The sequence below is a fragment of the Nilaparvata lugens genome, chromosome 8 (genome assembly GCF_014356525.2).
Source record: "Nilaparvata lugens isolate BPH chromosome 8, ASM1435652v1, whole genome shotgun sequence".
NCBI classification, from domain to species: domain Eukaryota; kingdom Metazoa; phylum Arthropoda; class Insecta; order Hemiptera; family Delphacidae; genus Nilaparvata; species Nilaparvata lugens.
Window position 1 is genome coordinate 8,701,989 of NC_052511.1, and position 21,179 is coordinate 8,723,167.

A 21,179-nucleotide genomic window follows, 5' to 3' on the forward strand; every position below is an offset into this window, starting at 1 on the left:
TCTACTCAAGTTAGATTCAACTTTCATGTTATCAGCAGCTTACTAACACTAAGAAAATGTTATCTTAATGATAATGTCACACCAAGCCGGACACAACAAAATTGAGAAAAAATGCCCGGTTGCATCTGTGTGACATCCATTGCTTCCAACTGACAAACTCTAGCCGACCACTACCTCCGTAAACAAAGCCATAGTGCATTCATGTTACGTCAGCACAGGTAGGGCTCCTACACCAATAAAAACACCAGCTGATATAGATCAGCTGAGATCAACAAATTTTTATTGATGTAGGAGGAGCCCTACCTGTGCTGACGTCACACGAATGCACTATGGACTCGCTGTAGCAAGCGCCACGAATTCTGGCTTATGATCATGTTGAAGCAGATCCTTTACTTAGTCTTTTTTGTCACAGTCATTCAATTTCAGCTGTTTTACATCCATGAAATCAAGCCGGTAAACAGCTGATTGTAGAACAAATAAACAGATGATTCTCATTACAGCATACTATACCACGGTATTTAGATGAAAACGGTAGGGGTCATGAAATGTGTGCGCAGTGGCCAGCCAGCTAGATTGCGTCACCGCCACCAACCGAGGTGTTTAACACCTATTGGCAATTTATGAAACTTATTTGTTAAAACAGATGATTGGATATAAAATGACGTCAGCTACACCGGAAATTTAGCACAAACATGCGCGTGACACCTACCGTCTTCTTCTATATACCGTGTACTATACTGTAATAAAATCATATGTTTTCTTTACAGTCGAGTATGTTTCCTAGTTCCGAATTTGGAACAGCAAAACTGCCGCCTTTTAGCGCTCCAGGTGGATGTTTCGTCAACTACAATCAAGAAATTCCTGATTCGAAACTTGTAAACTAGGTTATGTTTATAGAATGGATGTAGTAATGTCAGCACAAGCAGGTAATGTTTTCTGTTTCTCAATTATTCTTTTCTAGATTATTATGACAAAAAAAGTGTAAGTTACTTGGACGTGAATGTCTTTTGCAGTGCTCGAATGAAACATCATTCTCGCCTGCAAAACGGCCCTTCCCGTCCTTGTGACTTAAGATACTATTTCCATGCAGCAGACCCTTTTCAAACTACAAACTAGTAGCCTATACAGAGTGTTTCTAAAATAGACCGACAAACTTCCGCCATCTTTATCTCGGAAACAAAGCAAGTTTACTGGAACTTTTTTCTATATTTTGATGTGAGGAAAACACTCATGAAGATTGGCGCTCTATTCCAGAAACATTCTGTGTATTGGAACTAATAAATTTAGTAGTAGCATACCTCGATGACAGGCCGAAAGGAACTCTAAAGCAAGGAACACCGCGTTGTCGCCGCCTTCGAAACGACTGCTCAATGAGCTTCTCCTCGGACTGCGGCTCGATGCGCCAGAACGAACCCTTGCCTGGCTCCTCCTGGCTGCGCGGCACCTTCACAAAGTACCGGTTCAGCGACAGGTTGTGGCGAATAGAGTTCTGCAAACAAAACAATCCATTACAAAAATCCAATCATGATTTAGTACATGCTCATGAAAGAGATTGAATATTCTGGTAGTTCATTATATTTCTTGTTGGTACACAAAATATTTGGCAACGAATCGGAGCTAGAAAAAATGGTATAATCTGCTTTGTCAAAATGACAAACAAGAATAACAAACGATGTTAATCAGCTTCAGACTTTATAACGTGACTCACTATAGATATATTCTGTTATTCAACTAAAAAGCTACTTACAATTTGATACCCACTCATTGAATAAACCTTTCAGCAATGGATCGTGCATTAGATATCGGCAAAAAATTAAATGAAACAATTCAACAGAATATTAGAAAGCATTCAAAGGGTTCCAAAATCGATTCTGTATATTTTTCGTCTTAGAACTTGAAAGTGGCAATTTAAAACCTCTTCATCCAAGAGAATGAAATGAATAGAATCATCTATGATTCTAATCATACTGTTTGAATAGCTTCACAAAATTTCAATTCACTAAGGAGTGAATAAAAAATACTTTCAAGAAGTAACAGTAGAGTTCTATCAACATATATCTCGTTTTTGGCTCCAATAAAATAATTTATTGATTGTTCAATAATTCAAACATTAAAATTATTGGTGCACTTGATTCAATTTACTATGGTGGGTCAAGTGAAAAAGGGGCTCTTATCGCCTCAACTTCGCTCACATCACTAAAAATGTTTTAAATATTTAAAATATTCCATTATTGATTGATTAAAATATTCCACATTGACCATTCGTATGGTCAGGGGAAAAAAATAGTACTATCCTCACTAGAAAAGTCGACAAGAAAAACTAAAATTTGCCAGTTGAATAGCTTTGTCAAAAAAATTAAAATAATAAAGTTACATGAAAACACATATATAAACTTTTAGATTGGTACTTCTAGGTCATTCAGCCACTGGAGAGCATCTACACTAAGAGTGAGGAGACCTGCAGTCCCAGTTGTGAACCTATAAAGTGGATACTCATCGGAAATATGGTGGAGCGTTTGCATTTCACCGCACTCACAATTAGCTGACTCTGTTGACTTACATTTTTAAATGTAAAAATAAAGGCATTTATCTATATTTCAATGAAAAATGAGAGAATAACTAATTCTAGATATAATCGAAATAATAGAGATGCACTTACCTGCCAACCTTTGTCGGCTGTTCTATAATAGGGGTAGTTTTTGGTGATGTAAGAGTAAATACCACTGAGAGTAAGCTGCTTATCGGGGGCAGAGGCCACAGCTTGAACGATTAGCTGAGCATAAGAGTACGGCGGCTTTGTCTCTTCCTGAAACACCACAGAATTTATCATTCATTAATTTATCAATAAAAATTACAGATCATTCATTTATTAATTTATTCATAACAATCACAAATCGATATGATTGATTATTTGCCTTTAGTAGGACGGAGTTAGGACTCCTGGTCCTCTCTGTCACACAACCCATGACTGGGAGAGAGCGACAGTCTCAGCCCAAAACTGATCTACTCCCGAATTTAATAAAGGTTCTGGAACACTGAAACTGAAATAATTCATCTAATATAATAAATAGAGTCCAGTGTTACTCTATGGGTCTGAAACTTGGAAAATGACCAAGAAAGAAGAACAAAAGCTCATAGCGTTTGAGAATAAAGTGCTGCGAAAGATATATGGGACCACGTACGAGCAAGGAGAATGGAGGAGGAAACATAATAAGGAAATCAGAGACCCCAACAATAAACCAGACATTGTAAGTGAAATAAAATGTAGGAGATTACAATGGGCTGGGCACATACTCAGAAGAGGAAAAGAGTCCAAGCTGAAACAAGTTTCAACACCCAACCCTCTAGGAAGAAGACGCCGTGGGAGACCTAGACAGAGATGGTGGCAACAGGTTAAGACTGACATGGAGAGACTTGGAGCGACAGAAAGAGATGCTGAGGAGCGAACTATGTGGAGACAGTTTGGTGCGGCCAAATATCAACTTAGATATAGATGGCCCTGGGAGTAAGTAGTGAGTGAGTAAGTAATATAGATAGATAGATAGATAGATAGGCTGCCTTTATTTTAAGCTGGAGGGCGAAGTTAGGGCGCAGCCGGCCCTCTCTCCCACTTAACCCTCCTGTACAATTCTAATGCATCTACATCACAACATAATATAATAAATAGGGAAAGTGTATTGGCAAAGGTTTTTCAAAGCTGATGCTGTGTTATTTATTAAATTTAGGGAGAGAAGCTGTTTTAGGTTGAGCATTTTGTTACAGATAAATATAAAAATGGTTAATACCTTTTTTATCTACATAATATTAGAATTCATTTACCCTGGTAGGAGCGAATCTAGCAATTTTTCAATTTTCAATACAGGTGCTGATTTTTAATTCAAAATATGAAACCCTACTGGCAAATTGATGTCATTATAACTTCTATGAACAATATTATAATTGTTCTCATTTTCATCTACTGTATAATATCAAAGATAACACGACAATCGCTGATCAAAAACTTATAGCTATAAATTTGATTTCAATTTTGGGTGGTTCGTTGGAGTAAGTGGTTAACGCGCTGGTCAAATAATCAAGAGAACCCGAGTTCGAATCTCGACCGGGGCAAAAAGTTTTTGACCACAGCACAATCACATAGATACGGCCACCACGTATTTCGGAGGAGACGATAAGCCGTTGGTCCAGACTACCTAAAAAGTAGTCGTCATCTCTCATCATCATCATCCCTCTCACTCATTACTCACGCACAAGCTTAAGAGCTTATGTGGGCATCACTCTCAGTATTATTATTATTAGTTATAAACTGATTACATTATCTAATGCGTTCAATACTTTCTTCATGATAATGTAGTTAAAATTTGGACATAAAAACAAATGTAATACGATCCTGTCAATACAATACTGTCTTTAGATTCTCACAGCAAAAAATAGTTTAAATTTGGACATAAAAACAAATGTAATACGATCCTGTCAATACAATACTGTCTTTAGATTCTCACAGCAAAAATGTTATTGAGATTCAAACACAAATCACACTCTCACTGTGTATTCAATAACTTATATTAATCAATCTCATGGATGATTAAAATACTATTAATCTACAAATGCATCATACCATTAATAACATATACCACCTCTAATACAAGGCCGATGTTGCAACGTTGAAATGTAGGCCAACAATCTAATAGATGATTGGTGAAAAAGATTAGCTGGTATTTTTTAAAATATTTTTCACCAATCACGTATTAGATTCTAGGCCTACACTGCGACGTTGCAATATCGTAGGCCGCGGCCTTGTTTTAGAGGTGGCTATGTTAATAATTATTTATGTGAAACACAAGATTACAAACACATGATTATCGATTTCTTCCAAGGGGTGCTCCTAGAGGCAGTGTGTTTTTTGACGTCTCCTCCTTGCACTATTGTACTATATTTTGCTCCCATTTTCTGTATTTTATTATTGATTGTGACGATTCAATGTTGCGAAGCTTGTCATTTTTATGCAACTCAAGGAATAAATGAAATTTGATTTGATTAAAATACAGTACATTAAAATAAATTTAGGTCCAAGAGAGTATAATTATAATCAATACCTTGATGAAATGATAATGTAGTACCTAAGAATAGATAAATAATTTACTTTGGGTGGGGTGTTGTAATCGGACGAGCAGCCGTTCGCAGGACGAAACAGCTTGCCGTCATTCTGATGAATGTCGTCGTTCTGCTGGCTTGATCCATCTATAAGCATTTCGTTTCTGAAAAATAAAAATAAAATCAATTTTCAATCATGAATTCAATATCCTACCACAAAAAAAAATATAATTACACGCCTGAGTTTATGATAAACTTGCACTATAAGGCTGACCACTAATGGTAGGACATGCATGATATACATGCATGATATCCATGTCGTCATACATTGTATCTTTTCGGATGCAACATGTTGCTTTCAAGAAGATACAAAAGAGCATCTGTTGCTTATGGAAGATACATTAAAGCTACTTGTGTATCTTTTCGGATACAACACGTTGCTTCCAAGAAGATACAATAGAGCATCTGCTGCTGATAGAAAGAAACATTGAAGCTACTTGTGTATCTTTTCGGATGCAACACATTGCTTTCAAGAAGATACAAAAGAGCATCTGTTGCTTATGGAAAGATATATTAAAGCTACTTAAGTATCTTTTCGGATGCAACATGTTGCTTTCAAGAAGATACAAACGAGCATCTACATAGTCTGTATAATAAGTAACCGGACTGATCTCAGAAAATTGTTTATGGGCAAAATATGTATAATTTTTCATTAGGTAGATATCTTCAAAGTAGTCCCTATTGGAGTCGATAACACGCTGATACCGGATTTTCAAACCCCTGAACGCTCCCTGGAAGTCGGCAGCCTCTATGCTGTCTAGAGCCCTCGTCGTAGCACGTTGAACGTTTTCCAGAGTCCTGAACCGCGTCCCCTTAAGTTGTCTCTTGATCTTGGGGAACAAAAAGAAGGCCGGTGGTGCCATATCCGGGCTGTAAGGAGGATGTGGCAACGTTACCCTCGACTGTTTGGACAACTGCTCGGCGACGAGCAGGCAGGTGTGCGACGGAGCATTATCGTGATGGAGGATTCACGAATCGGCAATTCCCGGACGGACTTGATGAACCCGGGCGGTTAGTCGACGGAGCATCTCTCTATAGTACTGGCCGTTCACAAAGAGTTTGTGCCACCCGGCCAAACTTCAAACGACTTCACAAAGAGTTTGTGCCACCCGGCCAAACTTCAAACGACTTCACAAAGAGTTTGTGCCACCCGGCCAAACTGTAAACACCAGTACTACAGAGACCTCTGTATACCTCTCTGTAGTACTGGCCGTTCACAAAGAGTTTGTGCCACCTGGTCGTTTAAAGTTTGGCCGGGTGGCACAAACTCTTTGTGAAAGGCCAGTACCACAGAGAGGTGCTACGTCGACTAACCGCCCGGGTTCATCGAGTCCGTCCGGGGATTGCCGATTCGTGAATCCTCCATCACGATAATGCTCCGTCGCAAACCTGCCTGCTCGTCACCGAGCAGTTGTCCAAACAGTCGAGGGTAACGTTGCCACATCCTCCTTACAGCCCGTTTATGGCACCACCGAGAATCTTTTTGTTCCCCAAAATTAAGAGACAACTTAAGGGGACGCGGTTCGGGTCTCTGGAAAACGTTTAACGTGCTACGACGAGGGCTCTAGACAGCATAGAGGTTGCCGACTTCCAGGGAGCGTTCAGGGGTTTGAAAATCCGGTATCAGCGTGTTATCGACTCCAATAGGGACTATTTTGAAGATATCTAATGAAAAATTGTACATATTTTACCCATACAAAATTTCCTGAGGTCAGTCCGGTTACTTATTATACAGTTTATAAGAGTTTATCAGAGTAGTTTATCAGAGATTGACAATGGTGTAATAGCCGAAACCGGTCTTTCTAATTATCAATAAATCAGTGGTTTTTTGACAATTTCTTAGTCTTTTTCATTCAATATTATACAGACCCTGTATTGCTTATGGAAAGATACATTGAAGCTACTTGTCTATCTTTTCGGATGCAACATGTTTCTTTCAAGAAGATGCAAAAGAGCATCTGTTGCTTGTGGAAAGATACATTGAGGCTACTTGTGTATCTTTTTGGAAACAACACGTTGCTTCCAAGAAGATACAAAAGAGCATCATTCTGTTGCCATTGTTATGTCATCACAGCGAAAGGCTTCAAGAATAATTTTTGATGTTAAGTCTTTCTATCTCCGATTTTTTGATGTTTCTTTTTTCTTTGTTGCTCTATTCGAGGTTGGTTTAATTAGTGAGAGATACTTTTATGAGAAAAGGGTACTACTTTCATATTATTATCAATTTAATATTGTTTACTCATCTCCATTTTTCTATCATTATAATTTGTAATTTCACAGTGGTTTATTTATTGTTATTGGTTGTTCATTTTATGTTAGAAGCCTCTCGATTATTGGGTAGAGAGTTTCGTAGAAACAGTAGTGGCTCAAGTTTCAACTCGAATTTAGCGTGTGCGATGCGGCGCATAACCATATACGCAAAGCTAGCTCATTTCGAGCGATAGTCCAGCGGCATAATAATAATGATAATGTTATTCTCGAAGGAGGAGTGGTGAGGAGTGAATAGGCTTCTTTTTCATAGCAGTGAATCGGAGCCAGAGCTTCGCTCATGCGACAGAAAGCCCTCGTCCGAACATTGCCGATAACAGCCGATTGAAGCCGATGTGAGTTGAGTGCATGCTTCAAGTGTTATTGTTTGAGATTATATTTTGCCAGTTTTGGTTCGATCTGTTATAGCTCGTTCAACAAGTAGGCTATGTTTTATTTTTCATAATTTTTTGGCAAACATTTGAATTAGCTAATTACGAATTAGGGTCGTTTTCACTGTCGATCCTGGTTTTCACTATAGTGAGGTCCACGTTATAATGACAGTATTTGATCAACTTTGGTTTTGCTATTCCTTTCTATCATTCGACAAAGCCGGTGGTACTATCCTTTTCTAGGTCCACAACGGTACCAACTATGTTTTTGACAGTGTAGAAATATGATTAATTAATGCAGAGAATCGGCATCGCTATTCTTCTATCTTTATCCACTGTCATTATAACGTGGACCTCACTATAGTAGAATTAGTGGTCGAGTAACTGGGATACTAACTCTACCGAGCTAACTTTACTTTACTTACTTGGCCGAGTAACTGTTTTCACTACAATTGAGAATATTAGGTAAAGTTTGTTGTCTAGTGAACAGAACTAACCTTAAAATGTCAATAATTTTTAATAAATTAATACTTAAACACTTATTAACACTTTAATGAATTAAAACTTCTTAACCTTCTTAACCCTAAATAACAATACTTCTTAACCTTGATAGCCTACGGCACGACTAACTACTAGCTCGAGACTGTTTTCATTAGCATAGTAGTGGTAGAGTAAGAAGTGGTGGTTGATGGTGGGGAAGGCAAATGGTAGAGTTGGAGTACTATCCCACGGTGCTATCCCACTTTACTATACTAAAAACTAGTACTCTACCATGGACGTTTTCATTGGGAGAGTTCACAAGATAGTTAGTACTTGCCCCGGGGACTCTACCACTAACTCTACTAATGAAAATCAGGCTTCAAAGCTTATAATTGTGTTGTGGTGCAGCTGTGCTGCAGTGATTGCTCATGGATCCATTGTTGTTTAAGTTATGTGTGGATTGTAGTGTGTAGTATAAGTTTTATCTGTGATAGTTGAGTTCTTCAACTTGTATTTTCATGTTTTAATGTTTTATGGCAATAAACGATGATTTGATTTAAAAGGAATTCAATCAGCTGGTGGCTTAAACTCAAAATGGGCCACATTTTAACAAACCAGACATGATATGGATTTAATCCAGTTTAAACTGAAATTTAGTTTAAACTGACACAGTGCAAACGGCACTCATAAAATGTAGTTTTTTAGTTTTGAAAAGTAATTTCTGGGGGGGGGGGTGGTTGTTTGATTAGACAGGTAAACTAGATGAGAATTGAGGCAACGCCTCTGAATATCATGCAACTTTAATCGAACAAAGTGCTTAATGCAATTTCAAAGAGCCAACCTACCGATCGTCGAGATTATTGGACGTGGAAACGGTGACAGTGTTGATGACCGAGTTGGGCCCGGCGACCGCAGCCGCATATGCGGCCACCATCTGCAGGTCGGACGTGATGTTGCGACCACTGCCGCGCGGCCCGTGCGACCGCGGACTCGCCGGGGCATGAGTTTGCCGCACTGCAACCATTTGCCACCAAGTCAGACAACGCACGCAAACATCGCACAAATTGCTTGAAAATCATGTTTGCGGAATGGATCGGAAGGTGGCAATGGCAAGTCATGAATGTTGGATAGAGAGAGGTAATGAGAGACATTGTGTCACAGAGAGAGATAGAGTGAGAGAGAAAAGGGGGAAGTCACAGTTGTTGGATGTATCAATATATGGAAAAGGAAGAAAGAGAGATCTGGCAATGGGAAGTCACGGTTGGAAAAGGAGGAGGAGTGGAAGTGGGAGTGATTGATTGATTGATTATATGCCTTTATTAGGGCGGAGTTAGGACTCCTGGTCCTCTCTACCACACAACCCTAGCTCTCGCTAGAGAGAGTGAGCGAGTGAAGGAGAAGGAAGAAGAGTTATATGACAACGAATACATGAAAGTGGGTACATAGTAGGTAACCAAGTGGGAATTGGGTAGTGTCGGTTGGTTGATGTATCAATAGAGGAGAAGGAGGAGGGAAGAGAGAGAGAGAGAGAGAGAGAGAGAGAGAGAGAGAGAGAGAGAGAGAGCGAGCGAGACAGAGTGAGGGAGAAGGAAAAGGAAGAAGAGAGTTATATGATAACAAATACATGAAAGTGGGTACATAGTGGGTAACCAAGTGGGAATTGGGTAGTGTCGGTTGGTTGATGTATCAATAGAGGATAAGGAGGAGGGAAGAGAGAGAGAGAGAGAGAGCGAGACAGAGTGAGGGAGAAGGAAAAGGAAGAAGAGAGTTATGAGAACGAATACAGGAGAGTGGATACATAGTATGTAGGTGACAAAGTTGGCATCTTTTCCTAAGTATAAGGTAAAAGATGTATTCAATTATTATTATTTATTTATTTAATCATTCAGAATTACACAACTTACAGAAAAGTGCTACAGGCTTATAAGCCCAAAACGGCTCCAATTCTAATTTATACAACAGTCCAAACGTGGCTAGGTTATGTGTCACTCAACATTCTTCAATTACAGATGTGAGGGAGGATTGACTATATGCCTTCATTAGGGCGGAGTTAGGACTCCAGGTCCTCTCTGCCACGAAATCCTTAGGGCCGGTTTCCGAGCTCGGGATTTGGCTAAGTTCTAGACTTTAAACAGCTGGAGTAAGAAACTGACTTTCCGAAACGGGGCGTAGTCGTAGTCATTGTCAAAGTCACGTTTGAATTAAATTTCAAAAAACTAAAACATTAAACACAAAATAAAATAAAGAGAAAATAGTGTAAATTTGTAAAGCTATTTTGAATTATTTAGAAATGTTTAATTTCGTCAAGGAAAAACGTTTCCAGTTATAGAAATGAGAAAATAAAAACTACGACTACTGTTATAAAAGCTGCGACTACGCCCCGTTTCGGAAAGCTAATTTTCTGACTCCAACTGTTTAGAGTCTAGAACTTAGCTAAATCCCGAGCTCGGAAACCGGCTCTTAAGGTTTATTTACACTTTGAAATACGTCCTATCTTCCAATGTTAAATCCAAGCGAACTGGTCAGAATCTACGAATGTGAACGGGTCAGATTCGTAGCTTGGATTTAACATTGGGAGAAAGGACCTATCTCAGCGTAGCTAAGTGTGAAGATAAGAGAAATAAATAGGAGGGACAGGAAGAAGAAGGAAATAGAGAAGGAGGAATAGAAAAATGAGAATAGGAGGAGGATTAGTAAGGAAGTATTGGAGAATACAAAATTACAAAGTATTTTAATATAACTAAGCTAAGGCTGGGCGTACACCGGTTAGTCAAGGCAAGACTAGTCACGTTTAGTCACAATACTTCACATAGTTGCTTATGAAGACATGTCTAATTGCAATGACTAATCAGAGTGAGTTGCGTCATAAGCAACAATGTGCAACAGGTGAGTTACACAAACAATAAATATGCAAGAGATATGATAGAGAAGATACTACTCTACCCTGTTCATCGCAACACAATAAACACGATCGATAGTAGTTTTGAAATGTGTAATTTTATCTTTGAATCAACCATTTTACACTAATAAATAATTAATAATTTGACCTAATGGTGCAAGTGGTCCCATTCGAAATTCTTTATTCTTTATTCATTTATATAATAAGTACATTATCAAAATGATAGGGAGAGGAAAAATAAGGTAACCTTGTGCTATTCCTCTCCCAAATTTAGATCCTGATAGGATTATACATTTGGAAATGTCTCGAAAGCAGTTTTGAAATGTCGGATATTATTCTTTAATCAACCATTTCTAAACTACTAGATTGATAATTTTTTTGTGATTACTAACCTGATAGTGCCAGTGGGAGATGGGAAGGGACTGGTGAAGTTGGCATCTGGCTCAGGTATGTTGATCCGCAAAGGAGGTAGGGGAGGTCGCTGCTTGGCGGGAGGCGGGACGTGCAGCGGGGGGTCAGCTTCGTCCACCAGAGACTGGAACACTAGGCGGATCGGCGTACTCGGAAATCTGAACGTGCATCTGCAAAAACAACAAACCATCAATTAATCAAATCAAATTCAAATTTATTCACTTCTCATACAAAATATTCACAAAAGTACAGGGTTGTGCAGAGGAAACGCATGTTTTTCGAACAGCCAGTACTCGTCAACGGGAGAGGGTATTGCCCTGGAACGAATGTTGGCAGACGACCCATACTATGCCATCTCAGTAGCTATGAGCGTTGGAACGTACAACATCGTGTGTTCGCTGTTAAGCAGTTTTTTTTAGAAACAATGAATCTGTAGTCACGGTGCAACGCTTTTCCGTCAATATTTTAGAGTTGGGCGTCGAGGTGCAATGCCCGATCGAAATACTGTACTCCGATTGGTTGCAGCGTTTAGGAGTACTAGTTCTGTGATGAAAAAGAAACCACCTGGTCTTTCCCGTTCAGTTCTTACTCCTGAAAATGTAGACCGAGTCAGTGTCTTCGAGTCGTCTAGGACTAGTAACAACTGCCGTTCTGACTCGGTCTACACTTTCTGGGGAATGGGGAAGACCAGGTGGTTTCTTTTTCATCACAGAACTAGTACTCCTAAACGCTGCAGCCCATCGGAGTAGAGTATTTCGATCGGGCATTGCACCTCGACCCTCAACTCTAAAATATTGAGGAAAAAGCGTTGCAATGTGACTACAGATTCATTGTTTCTAAAAAAAAACTGCTTAACAGCGAACACACGATGTTGTACGTTCCAACGCTCATAGCAACTTAAATGGCATAGTATGGGTCGTCTGCCAACATTCGTTCCAGGGCAATACCATAGAGAAACAATAGCGTAAGTAGAAATACCATGGTATAGGGAGTTTATATCGTAACTTTTACTGTTATCTCCAGCCGATAGTCCACGTAGTTCTTTCCTTTGAAGCTGTGTGACACTGGTAGTCTCTCATATTGTGCCGTTCATACACTCTCACCCGGCCAAAGCAGTAAAAATCGACAATAATCGGCTTGAGATAACAGTAAAAGTTGCGACATAAACTCATACCATGGGATATCTACTTACGCTATTGTTTCTCTATGGCAATACCCTCTTCCGTTGACGAGTACTGGCTGTTCGAAAAACATGCGTTTTCTCTGCACAACCCTGTATAAAACGGTAAGTTACAAGTGAACAAGATACTACTCGAAAAGAGTACAGTAAGTTACTGGACTTTGTCAATTACAATATAACATGATTTAAATATATGAAAGTCCAATAATTGTACAATGTGGACAATAAGAGTAAATAAACGCTTGAGTTCGGCAGCCTATGCCATGTCAAGGCTCGTGAAGGTTTCCGTTAGAGAAGCAGTTATCACGGCCTATGACTGCTATTTCGAGCCATTGCTTTCTTATGGAATTCTGCTCTGGGGTGGCTCAGCACACTCATTCGGGCTCAAAAAAGAATCCCGAGGTTCATATCTGATAAGCCAACTCGCTCCTCCAGTAGAGCATTGTTCCTTCAACATGGAACATCAACTGTCCATGGTCTGTATGTTTATCATTTGTCAGTCTTTGCCTAGAAAATGAATGATAGAAAGTGAAGCAACATAACCTACCTTTTAGACATTGACTTATTACTATCAAAATTAGGAAAGGGAACAGTTTTGGGCTAGGCCTGTTGGTCCTTTTCTAATCATGTATTTCATTTGTGCATTGGTTAATGTAATGAATAAATAGCTGGATGACTGACTGGTGCTAACCCACACAAATGGAATAAATAAATAAATATGAAATAAATGAATAAATAAATATATTTGTTTCAAGCGAATATGCTCATACAAGACCCACCTCAACATAATACTCGTTCAAGGAATTTAATGAGAATATAACAGGACCGAAAAAACTTCTATAAGTTGAATATAAACTACATTGGTAAGAAATGTTCAATGTTCTGCCATTGATTTGAAAACGTCCCAGTCAATCCACAAATTTAAAGCAGGATTGAAAAAATGACTTATAGAGAAGTGCGTCCCAGTCAATCCACAAATAATTTAAAGCAGGATTGAAAAATTACTCATAGAGAAGTGCGTTTATAGCTTAAGTCGCTTTGATGTTGGATGATAAAAATCTCTGTTATCAATTGTAAGTTCTTCTTCTTCTTCTTAAGAAGCGCTACAGCACACTGCATGGACCTTGGGGTCCTCTACAATTCGCCTCCATTCATCTCTCTGATTAGCCAGTCTCTTCCAGTTTCTAACTCCTAGGCACGCTAGATATTTTTCTACATCCTGCAGCCAACGTGTTCTCGAGTGACCTCTTTTTCTCGTTCCTTCCATTCTTCCAACAAGCATCTGCCTCTGCATCCTATTGTTCTCCATTTTTTTGCACATGTCCCAGCCAGCTGATTCTTCTAGACTTTAAGAAACATGCTATATATCTTTTCCCCGCAGAATGTTATTTATTTCTGCATTGCTTCTGATTTTCCATTTTCGCATATGATGCCATGAATTCTATCTATTATTTTTCTTTCGAAAATCCTCAATGCATTCATATTTTTGGAGTTGAGAACCCAAGTTTTACAACCGTATGTCACTACCGGTCTTATAAGTGTTAGTGATATTAGTTTAGAATTCATTAAACTTATATTTGCAAAGTAAGTTATGTTACCTTGATCAATTCTCTTTTTAATTTCAATTTAAATCAATCGTATGTTATCTGTTGTTAATCTTGAATGTGTACTAGTGTCTTGATGACTGTTCTTACAACTAGATGCTAGTAATGAAAACACAACTGCAATATGCTGGTTATATGCTAGTAATTTCTGATTAAATTTTGTATAATTTCAAGTTCATTGTAAGACAATATTGTCGATATACTACTATGTTATGTGTATTGTTATTCATGATAAATAAATATGAAATAAATAATCACCATTTGGACTATAGTATAAATTATTGGAAAAAATTGTCGTCCTTTCCCAATCATTCGTAATAAGTTAAGAATGATTGGGTATCAATGAATTAATTTAAAAAAAAACATAAATCGGAAGAGGGATAGTTGTCGACATGTTCCCTACCACCCCTTTCATCAAGTTCAATAACATTATAAAATATGAAATGATTAAAATGAATAATTATGTGACTAAGCGTCAAAACATAGAAAAGCCACAACGGCAGAGGGTACCAGTGAAGGTAGCTGGAAAGTAATGCAGGCATTCAAATGTGCCAGAACATAGTGGAAGTTAGGGTAGAAGTAACAAGAAATCGGAGGCATTTAGACACATTCATTATTTTCAACACTGTCAGCTACCTTCTCTGGTACCCTCTACCGTCGCAGCTCTACTGTTTTCACGCAAAATCACATGATTATTCATTAATCTTTTCATATTTTACAATATTATTAAACTTTAGAAACTTCAATATTATGGATTTATGTTTTTTTTTTCAAATTTATTCATTGAAACACAATCATTCTGATACTATCTTCACTGAGGCACCACTGTTTTCATCAAAATATTATCACAAACCAAGAAATTCCAGATATGATCGTGTTAATCACTTTAAAACACACATTGGTATGTTTTGAAAATATTTCATTGATGTAAATCAATCATTTTCTCTTATATCTACTATAACAATGTTGCATAATGATTTGAAATAAACAAAATTTGTAGACTTTGCATAAGAAAACAGGATCCAATTTTCAAAGGTTAAAGGCTTTATATCAGTGCGCAACCTTGAATTCATTCCACATTTCTTTTCTTTTTTGGAAATTTATTTTCTTGCAGCTTGCATGAATAATACCAGTTGCAATAATAATTTATTGTAAAACCCAATATATTTTACGATTTGAATAGTTGTTGAAAAGTTTTTCAACTTATTTGATTTTGAATCCAAGACAAATAAAAATTTCTCTAAAACACCGACTTGTAGTGCAAGGATTACGTAATTCCTCAAGTCAATAATAAAAAGTCCACCTTTTCCAGTTATCCAGTTATAAGTATAGCGGTAAATTACAGTTCAATTCTTGTGTTCAGCCATTTCTGTGGTAGCTGCCAAACTGTAATGGTTGTTATGTACAACAACTAGAATTTGTTACATATAGAATTTGTACCTATATTGCTTTTACGCTTGTAAAACCTATAGGTGAGCTTGTCAAAATAATATGAAGTAAGCATGTTTTGTTGTGGATATGATTTGATTCATTTCTTTATTAGAGAGGATACTTTCCAAACGCAATAATTTTAATAGGCTTTTCCTCTAAAATCAAAAAGATGATTTTAGAGTAGCCTATACTTGAGTATTTTCAAGCAAATACAATAAGGCTAGGCACACACCAAGACATGATCAGACACAATACTTCACATAATTGCTTATGAAGACATGTCTAATTGCAATGACTAATCAGTGTGTATTGCGTCAAAAGCAACTATGTGAAGTATTGTGACTAAACGTGTCTGATCATGTCTTGTCTTGACTAACTGGTGTGTGCCTAACCTGAATGATATGAAATCCCGAAGTAACGCTTTCAAAGTCAGAACATATCATTCAGACAATCAAGTCAATTCATAATGGAGACAATTAGTTAACAATTTAACAAAAAGGAAGAAATATATAAGGAGAATACTGTACGTCAACAAAAACAAGTAGTAGAACTGGATGAATGAACTAGACTGAGCGTGTTTTTTTATTGTGGCTCATTGAATTTAAGATGTGCATGAATTTTGCAAATCAAGGTACGCAAGATTCATGAGTTTTCAAATACGACCCCAAGTTTAAAACAAGGAAAATCAGTATTTTGAGCTGCCAGTGAATTTTTAGTACGATAGAGGAACATTTGGTACTATTGATGATCAGGTTTTGACAGGATAACTTTATTTTAAACTTCCACCTGGGATATTAATGAGCTAATCTTGGTTCATTATGAAGTGTAAAACACATCATCAAAATTTAATAAGCTGAATAACTCATTTCTCAGATACCGTAATTCTTGAATAAGGTCAATATTTTCAGTATCATTAGTTCTATTTATATAGCTTCCATTGGATATTTGAAGTGATTATTATACGGTAATAATAAAGTGCAGGTGTTAAATTGATAAAAATATAAAAAATGAATTCAATTAATTCCTTCCAACGTTTCCATACTATTCACAGGTGGAATTGTTGAGTGTCTATCGCAGGAGAGTCAACCTGTTGTGAATAAAAATCTCATGATTTTTGGATATTGGGTGAAAAGCAATGATTATTATTATCCATTTGTACGGGCTGGGTTCTGTCAGATGACAAAAGGAGAAATGATCAAAATCATCTAATGATCAAAATTAAGCATGATAAATTATATTGACAATATAGGAGCCTAAGACCCGCCGCAAAGTAGACCCACGCTAATCCACGAAAAGCAACCCACGCCGTGGGATGTATTGTAAACCTTTGCTATAGAATTATTATTCTTAATCAATCAGCTGACAAGTGCATGGTTTTATTGCATTATTCATTGCATGTATTACACAGATGTCTAGAGAAGCCTAGCAATGGTTCACAAAACATCCCACGGCGTGGGTTGCTTTTCGTGGATTAACGTGGGTCTACTTTGCGGCGGGCCTAATAGGGTGGTATCCAAAACCATGAGCCCATTAATTCATAAAAATTTCCATCTCAGTTCAAATTCATAATAAATACACTTCCCTTAACTATACTTCCCTATAATATAAATAACCTTCTGATATTATAAAAAATATTAATTTTTTTTTGATTTAATAAAAAATGTCGAATATAAAAATGTGGTGACCGCAAATGTCCTAAATTGACAGATCCAGTTCCACATGTTGTAATTTATCAAGGCACAAGTTCATTGTGCGAACTTGTGCCATTATAAATTCCAACATGTGGCTTTGAATCTGTCAATTTGGTACATTTTTCCGTTGACTTCGAATTATCTTTTATGAGTTTAGTATGAAAGGTAAATTGCAATAGGCTAATACAAATCGAATTATCTTTTATGAGTTTAGTATGAAAGCTAAATTGCAATAGGCCAATATAAATAATTCATCATAGTACATTGTACCTTCTTCATCCATTATTGTTCATTCTATTGCCCACATATTATAATTACATTAAATTAATAAAAACAATATAAAAACCTTGTAGTGCCCTTTATTATTAGAAACTTTGAAATACTTTAACTTGAAAATGACCTAAGTTAGGGTCGAAAGAGGTCGTTGAAGTATTTTAAAGTGTTTAATAATAAAGGGTACAACTAGGGTTTTATATTGTTTTTATTAATTTGTACAAAGGTAGCCCATGTAAGTAAAAGTGTTTTTATAGACATTAAATACAAATATTGCAATTGTATTTAATATTGTATAAATGCATTTTCTGGAATAAAGAATATTTGAATTTTGAAAAAAATTGATTGAGGGATCGATGGCGCCATGTCATGATAAAAGTTCCAAAACCACTAATTCATCATTCAAGATGTCATTAATTTGAGACCCAATTCAATTCACACCTTGTTCCTACATTTAAGAGCTTGCTCATCAACTTAATGACAATATAGCCTGATAACTTTCGAGACAAGTCGTCATTCAAAAACTCCTAAACATCACAATAAAAATTAATCCGTGGCCCTTAAGAAACTAGATCTTGAAGTCGCTGAAATTAAACTTCTTTATTTTTGCAGAGAGCCTGTTGAAGTAGTGCTTAACGCAATGCACCTAGAATGTATTCTGGGTACCTTGGCTTAACGTTTTTTGCAATGTAGCTTACCCACCATCACTGGAGGTGCATCCTGTGAATGTCAAACAACTGTCGACGACTAGTGTTGTGGTGATGCTTGGTGTGGTTCTATTTTTCTCTATGACGAAATCTAACCAACACAAGCTGGTCATGGATTGGTGGAGAATTGAAGCTAATCAGTCAAAGATAACAAATTTTGTTGATTCTCTTGATGTGGCCTACATAAGGCAGAGACGAAGTGGTTACAGTTGAAATACTCAGGCCCAGTTGCACAAAAGCCGGTTCAATTGTAACCGTGATTAATTTCACGAGAACCAATCAGAGAAGACCTTTTTGATAACACTGCTTTTCTGATTGGTTCTCATGGAATTAATCACGGTTAAAATTTAACCGGCTTTTGTGCAACCGGCACTTAGCCCAACAAAACGAAAGGCTTGCAATGTGCATGATAATGTTCACTTGCAGTTATAAATAGGAATCTGATTTTCAGCTGCAGTATAAACACAAGAAAATGAATGACCCAACCACCTCACATAAGGCCTCAACTAGATCGTATTTTGCGCTGAATTTTTTGGGCGTCTTGTAGATATGACAAGATATGCCTTAGTCACAATCATGTTCTCTCAGCTTAAGCAACAAGAAACAGATTTGGGACAGTCTCTTTCTCACTTGCTGGATGTTGCTAGCACAGTTGATTTTTTAATCCAAGCCAAAGCCCAGCAGTTATTGACAGGATCACCTGAGTTTGTTTGTAGGCTACTATCAATTTGTTGAAAGCTGAGACTTGCAATAACAAACAAAACAGAAAAATAATGCATTTTTTTATTACAAAAGAAGTTAGGTAAGCTTATTGAGTAGGTAAGTAAATAGATAAAAATTTAGTACATAACACGGTAAGGTTATGATTGGATAGAATAAAACAATCACTTCCCACCCAAAAGGCCTAATACATTTTAGAGCCGGCTACGGTTTGCATATTGAAATAGCCTACATCTAACCAAAATGATGAATTGAATTATCAGTATAAAATTGAATTAACATAATTTCTAGCCGTAACATTTTGCATCGCTTGGCTTGGCAAAAAAATTACTCAATTTATAGGCTGTCCATTCATTATGGTACTGTACCGTACCGTATGTAAAAAAAAATTAAAAGTAATAGTTTATATCATTAGTAAACAATGAAATGAGTTTGAAAATGAAGAATAATTTGGGTATGAAAATATTTTTCAAGATATAAACACAACCGTATGGGGTGAATGTTACCTAAGATAATATCAATAAACGTAATCTCAGCATGGGCGTACAAAAAATGGGCTACTTTACTATGCAATACGTAATGTAACCTTACATTTTCAAAATTTTTAAATTTACAATTAAAATTAATTATAATTTATCGAAATATCAGAATTTTGTACTGAATAAGTAGAACACTCATAACATTGATGTTTTCAAACACATTTCTCAAGATAGTTGACCTCCGCCAATCAAAACAAATCAGCTATTGATTGAAGGCCACATGTTTCACCTCTTCAATATATGCAATTAATAAAAACATGTGGATAAATACAGTCAAATTTCCAGTAATTTGCTTCAAATTCATTATCAAGGAACAAATATTTGAATAGAAACACAAATATTGTAAGGATAAACGATAAATAATGATTCACAAGATAGAAATAGTAACAATGCAACTAGGCAATGTTTAGCAATTTAACCGGCTGGCGATAATGGCAGACATATTAAAAATGTCATGATCATTGATTTTGGGTGGATTAGGACACGTAATATTGATTAGAATACTAGTAAACAACACATTCTATAAGCATGAAGAGACTCGCCCAATAATGTTTACATATGAAAAATGATAATACTCACGATTTTGCTAGTTGCAATGCTGGAGCTCCTTTTCGTTGAAACACACCATCGATGAAAACTCCATTTTTTCCATTACAAACCATGAAGAAATTAGGATGTTCGAAAAACAATTCAAGATGTTTACGAGAAATAAAACTTGAATGTCCCATGTTTACATCGACCTCGCCTCGTGAGCTATTTCGTCCTATAATGATTCGTTTCTGCCTAACCATATACTCAAATTCACGACCTTCTAATCTTGCAATCGGCGTAGTTTTATTATCTGGGTTCCATTGTAGCTTTGCTGGACTCGAAGGAGCTGATTTTAGGGCTAAAAGAGCCCATGCATCGCTCTCTTGAGACCGTGAATGTGCGGACATTACGTCTTCACAGTCGGGAAGGAAATATGGAGCTCAGACTAGACTGTAGGGAACGTATGATATTGTTTACCCACAATCCAAAACGTGGGTGGCCAAAATGAAACCACGTGACAGGCGAGTTGCGCGATAGGTTGTGTCAAAACAAAACTTCTTATCGACTAGCCGCTCCAAACAAAACAACAGTTCTTATTGAATTTACAAGAATGCTTTCAGATACAAACTTCTTCACTTGCGAGTTCACTTTCTTTTAGGTTAAATAAACAAGTTGACTGAACAAGTTACAAATGGAACGACGAATACCAAGTGGCTAGTTCAGGCAATCTCAACTCTGCCGATCGATAAGAGACGACCACAATGATTTATTCATGACTAGAATAGAACGCAATGAAAAGTTCAATCGATATCGAAGATGTTGAACGTTTAAACCTTTTATAAAATGAACTTGAATAAACGTTTAATTAAAGCATACGGTAACGAGAACTGAGTATAAAATAAAGCTTGCTGTGTTAAGGCTAT

General features: G+C 37.0%; 1 protein-coding gene across 1 annotated transcript in view; it reads right to left on the reverse strand.

Moving 5' to 3' along the window:
- LOC111044105 (forkhead box protein K1) overlaps nucleotides 1-21,179 on the reverse strand; it is a 37,111-nt gene extending 15,932 nt beyond the window's left edge. Inside the window, 7 exon segments of the mRNA XM_039433872.1 lie at nucleotides 1,299-1,489; nucleotides 2,660-2,806; nucleotides 5,141-5,255; nucleotides 9,116-9,267; nucleotides 9,269-9,284; nucleotides 11,562-11,750; nucleotides 20,305-21,179. Coding sequence (XP_039289806.1) covers nucleotides 1,299-1,489; nucleotides 2,660-2,806; nucleotides 5,141-5,255; nucleotides 9,116-9,267; nucleotides 9,269-9,284; nucleotides 11,562-11,750; nucleotides 20,305-20,663 — 1,169 coding nt within the window. The 5' untranslated portion in view covers nucleotides 20,664-21,179.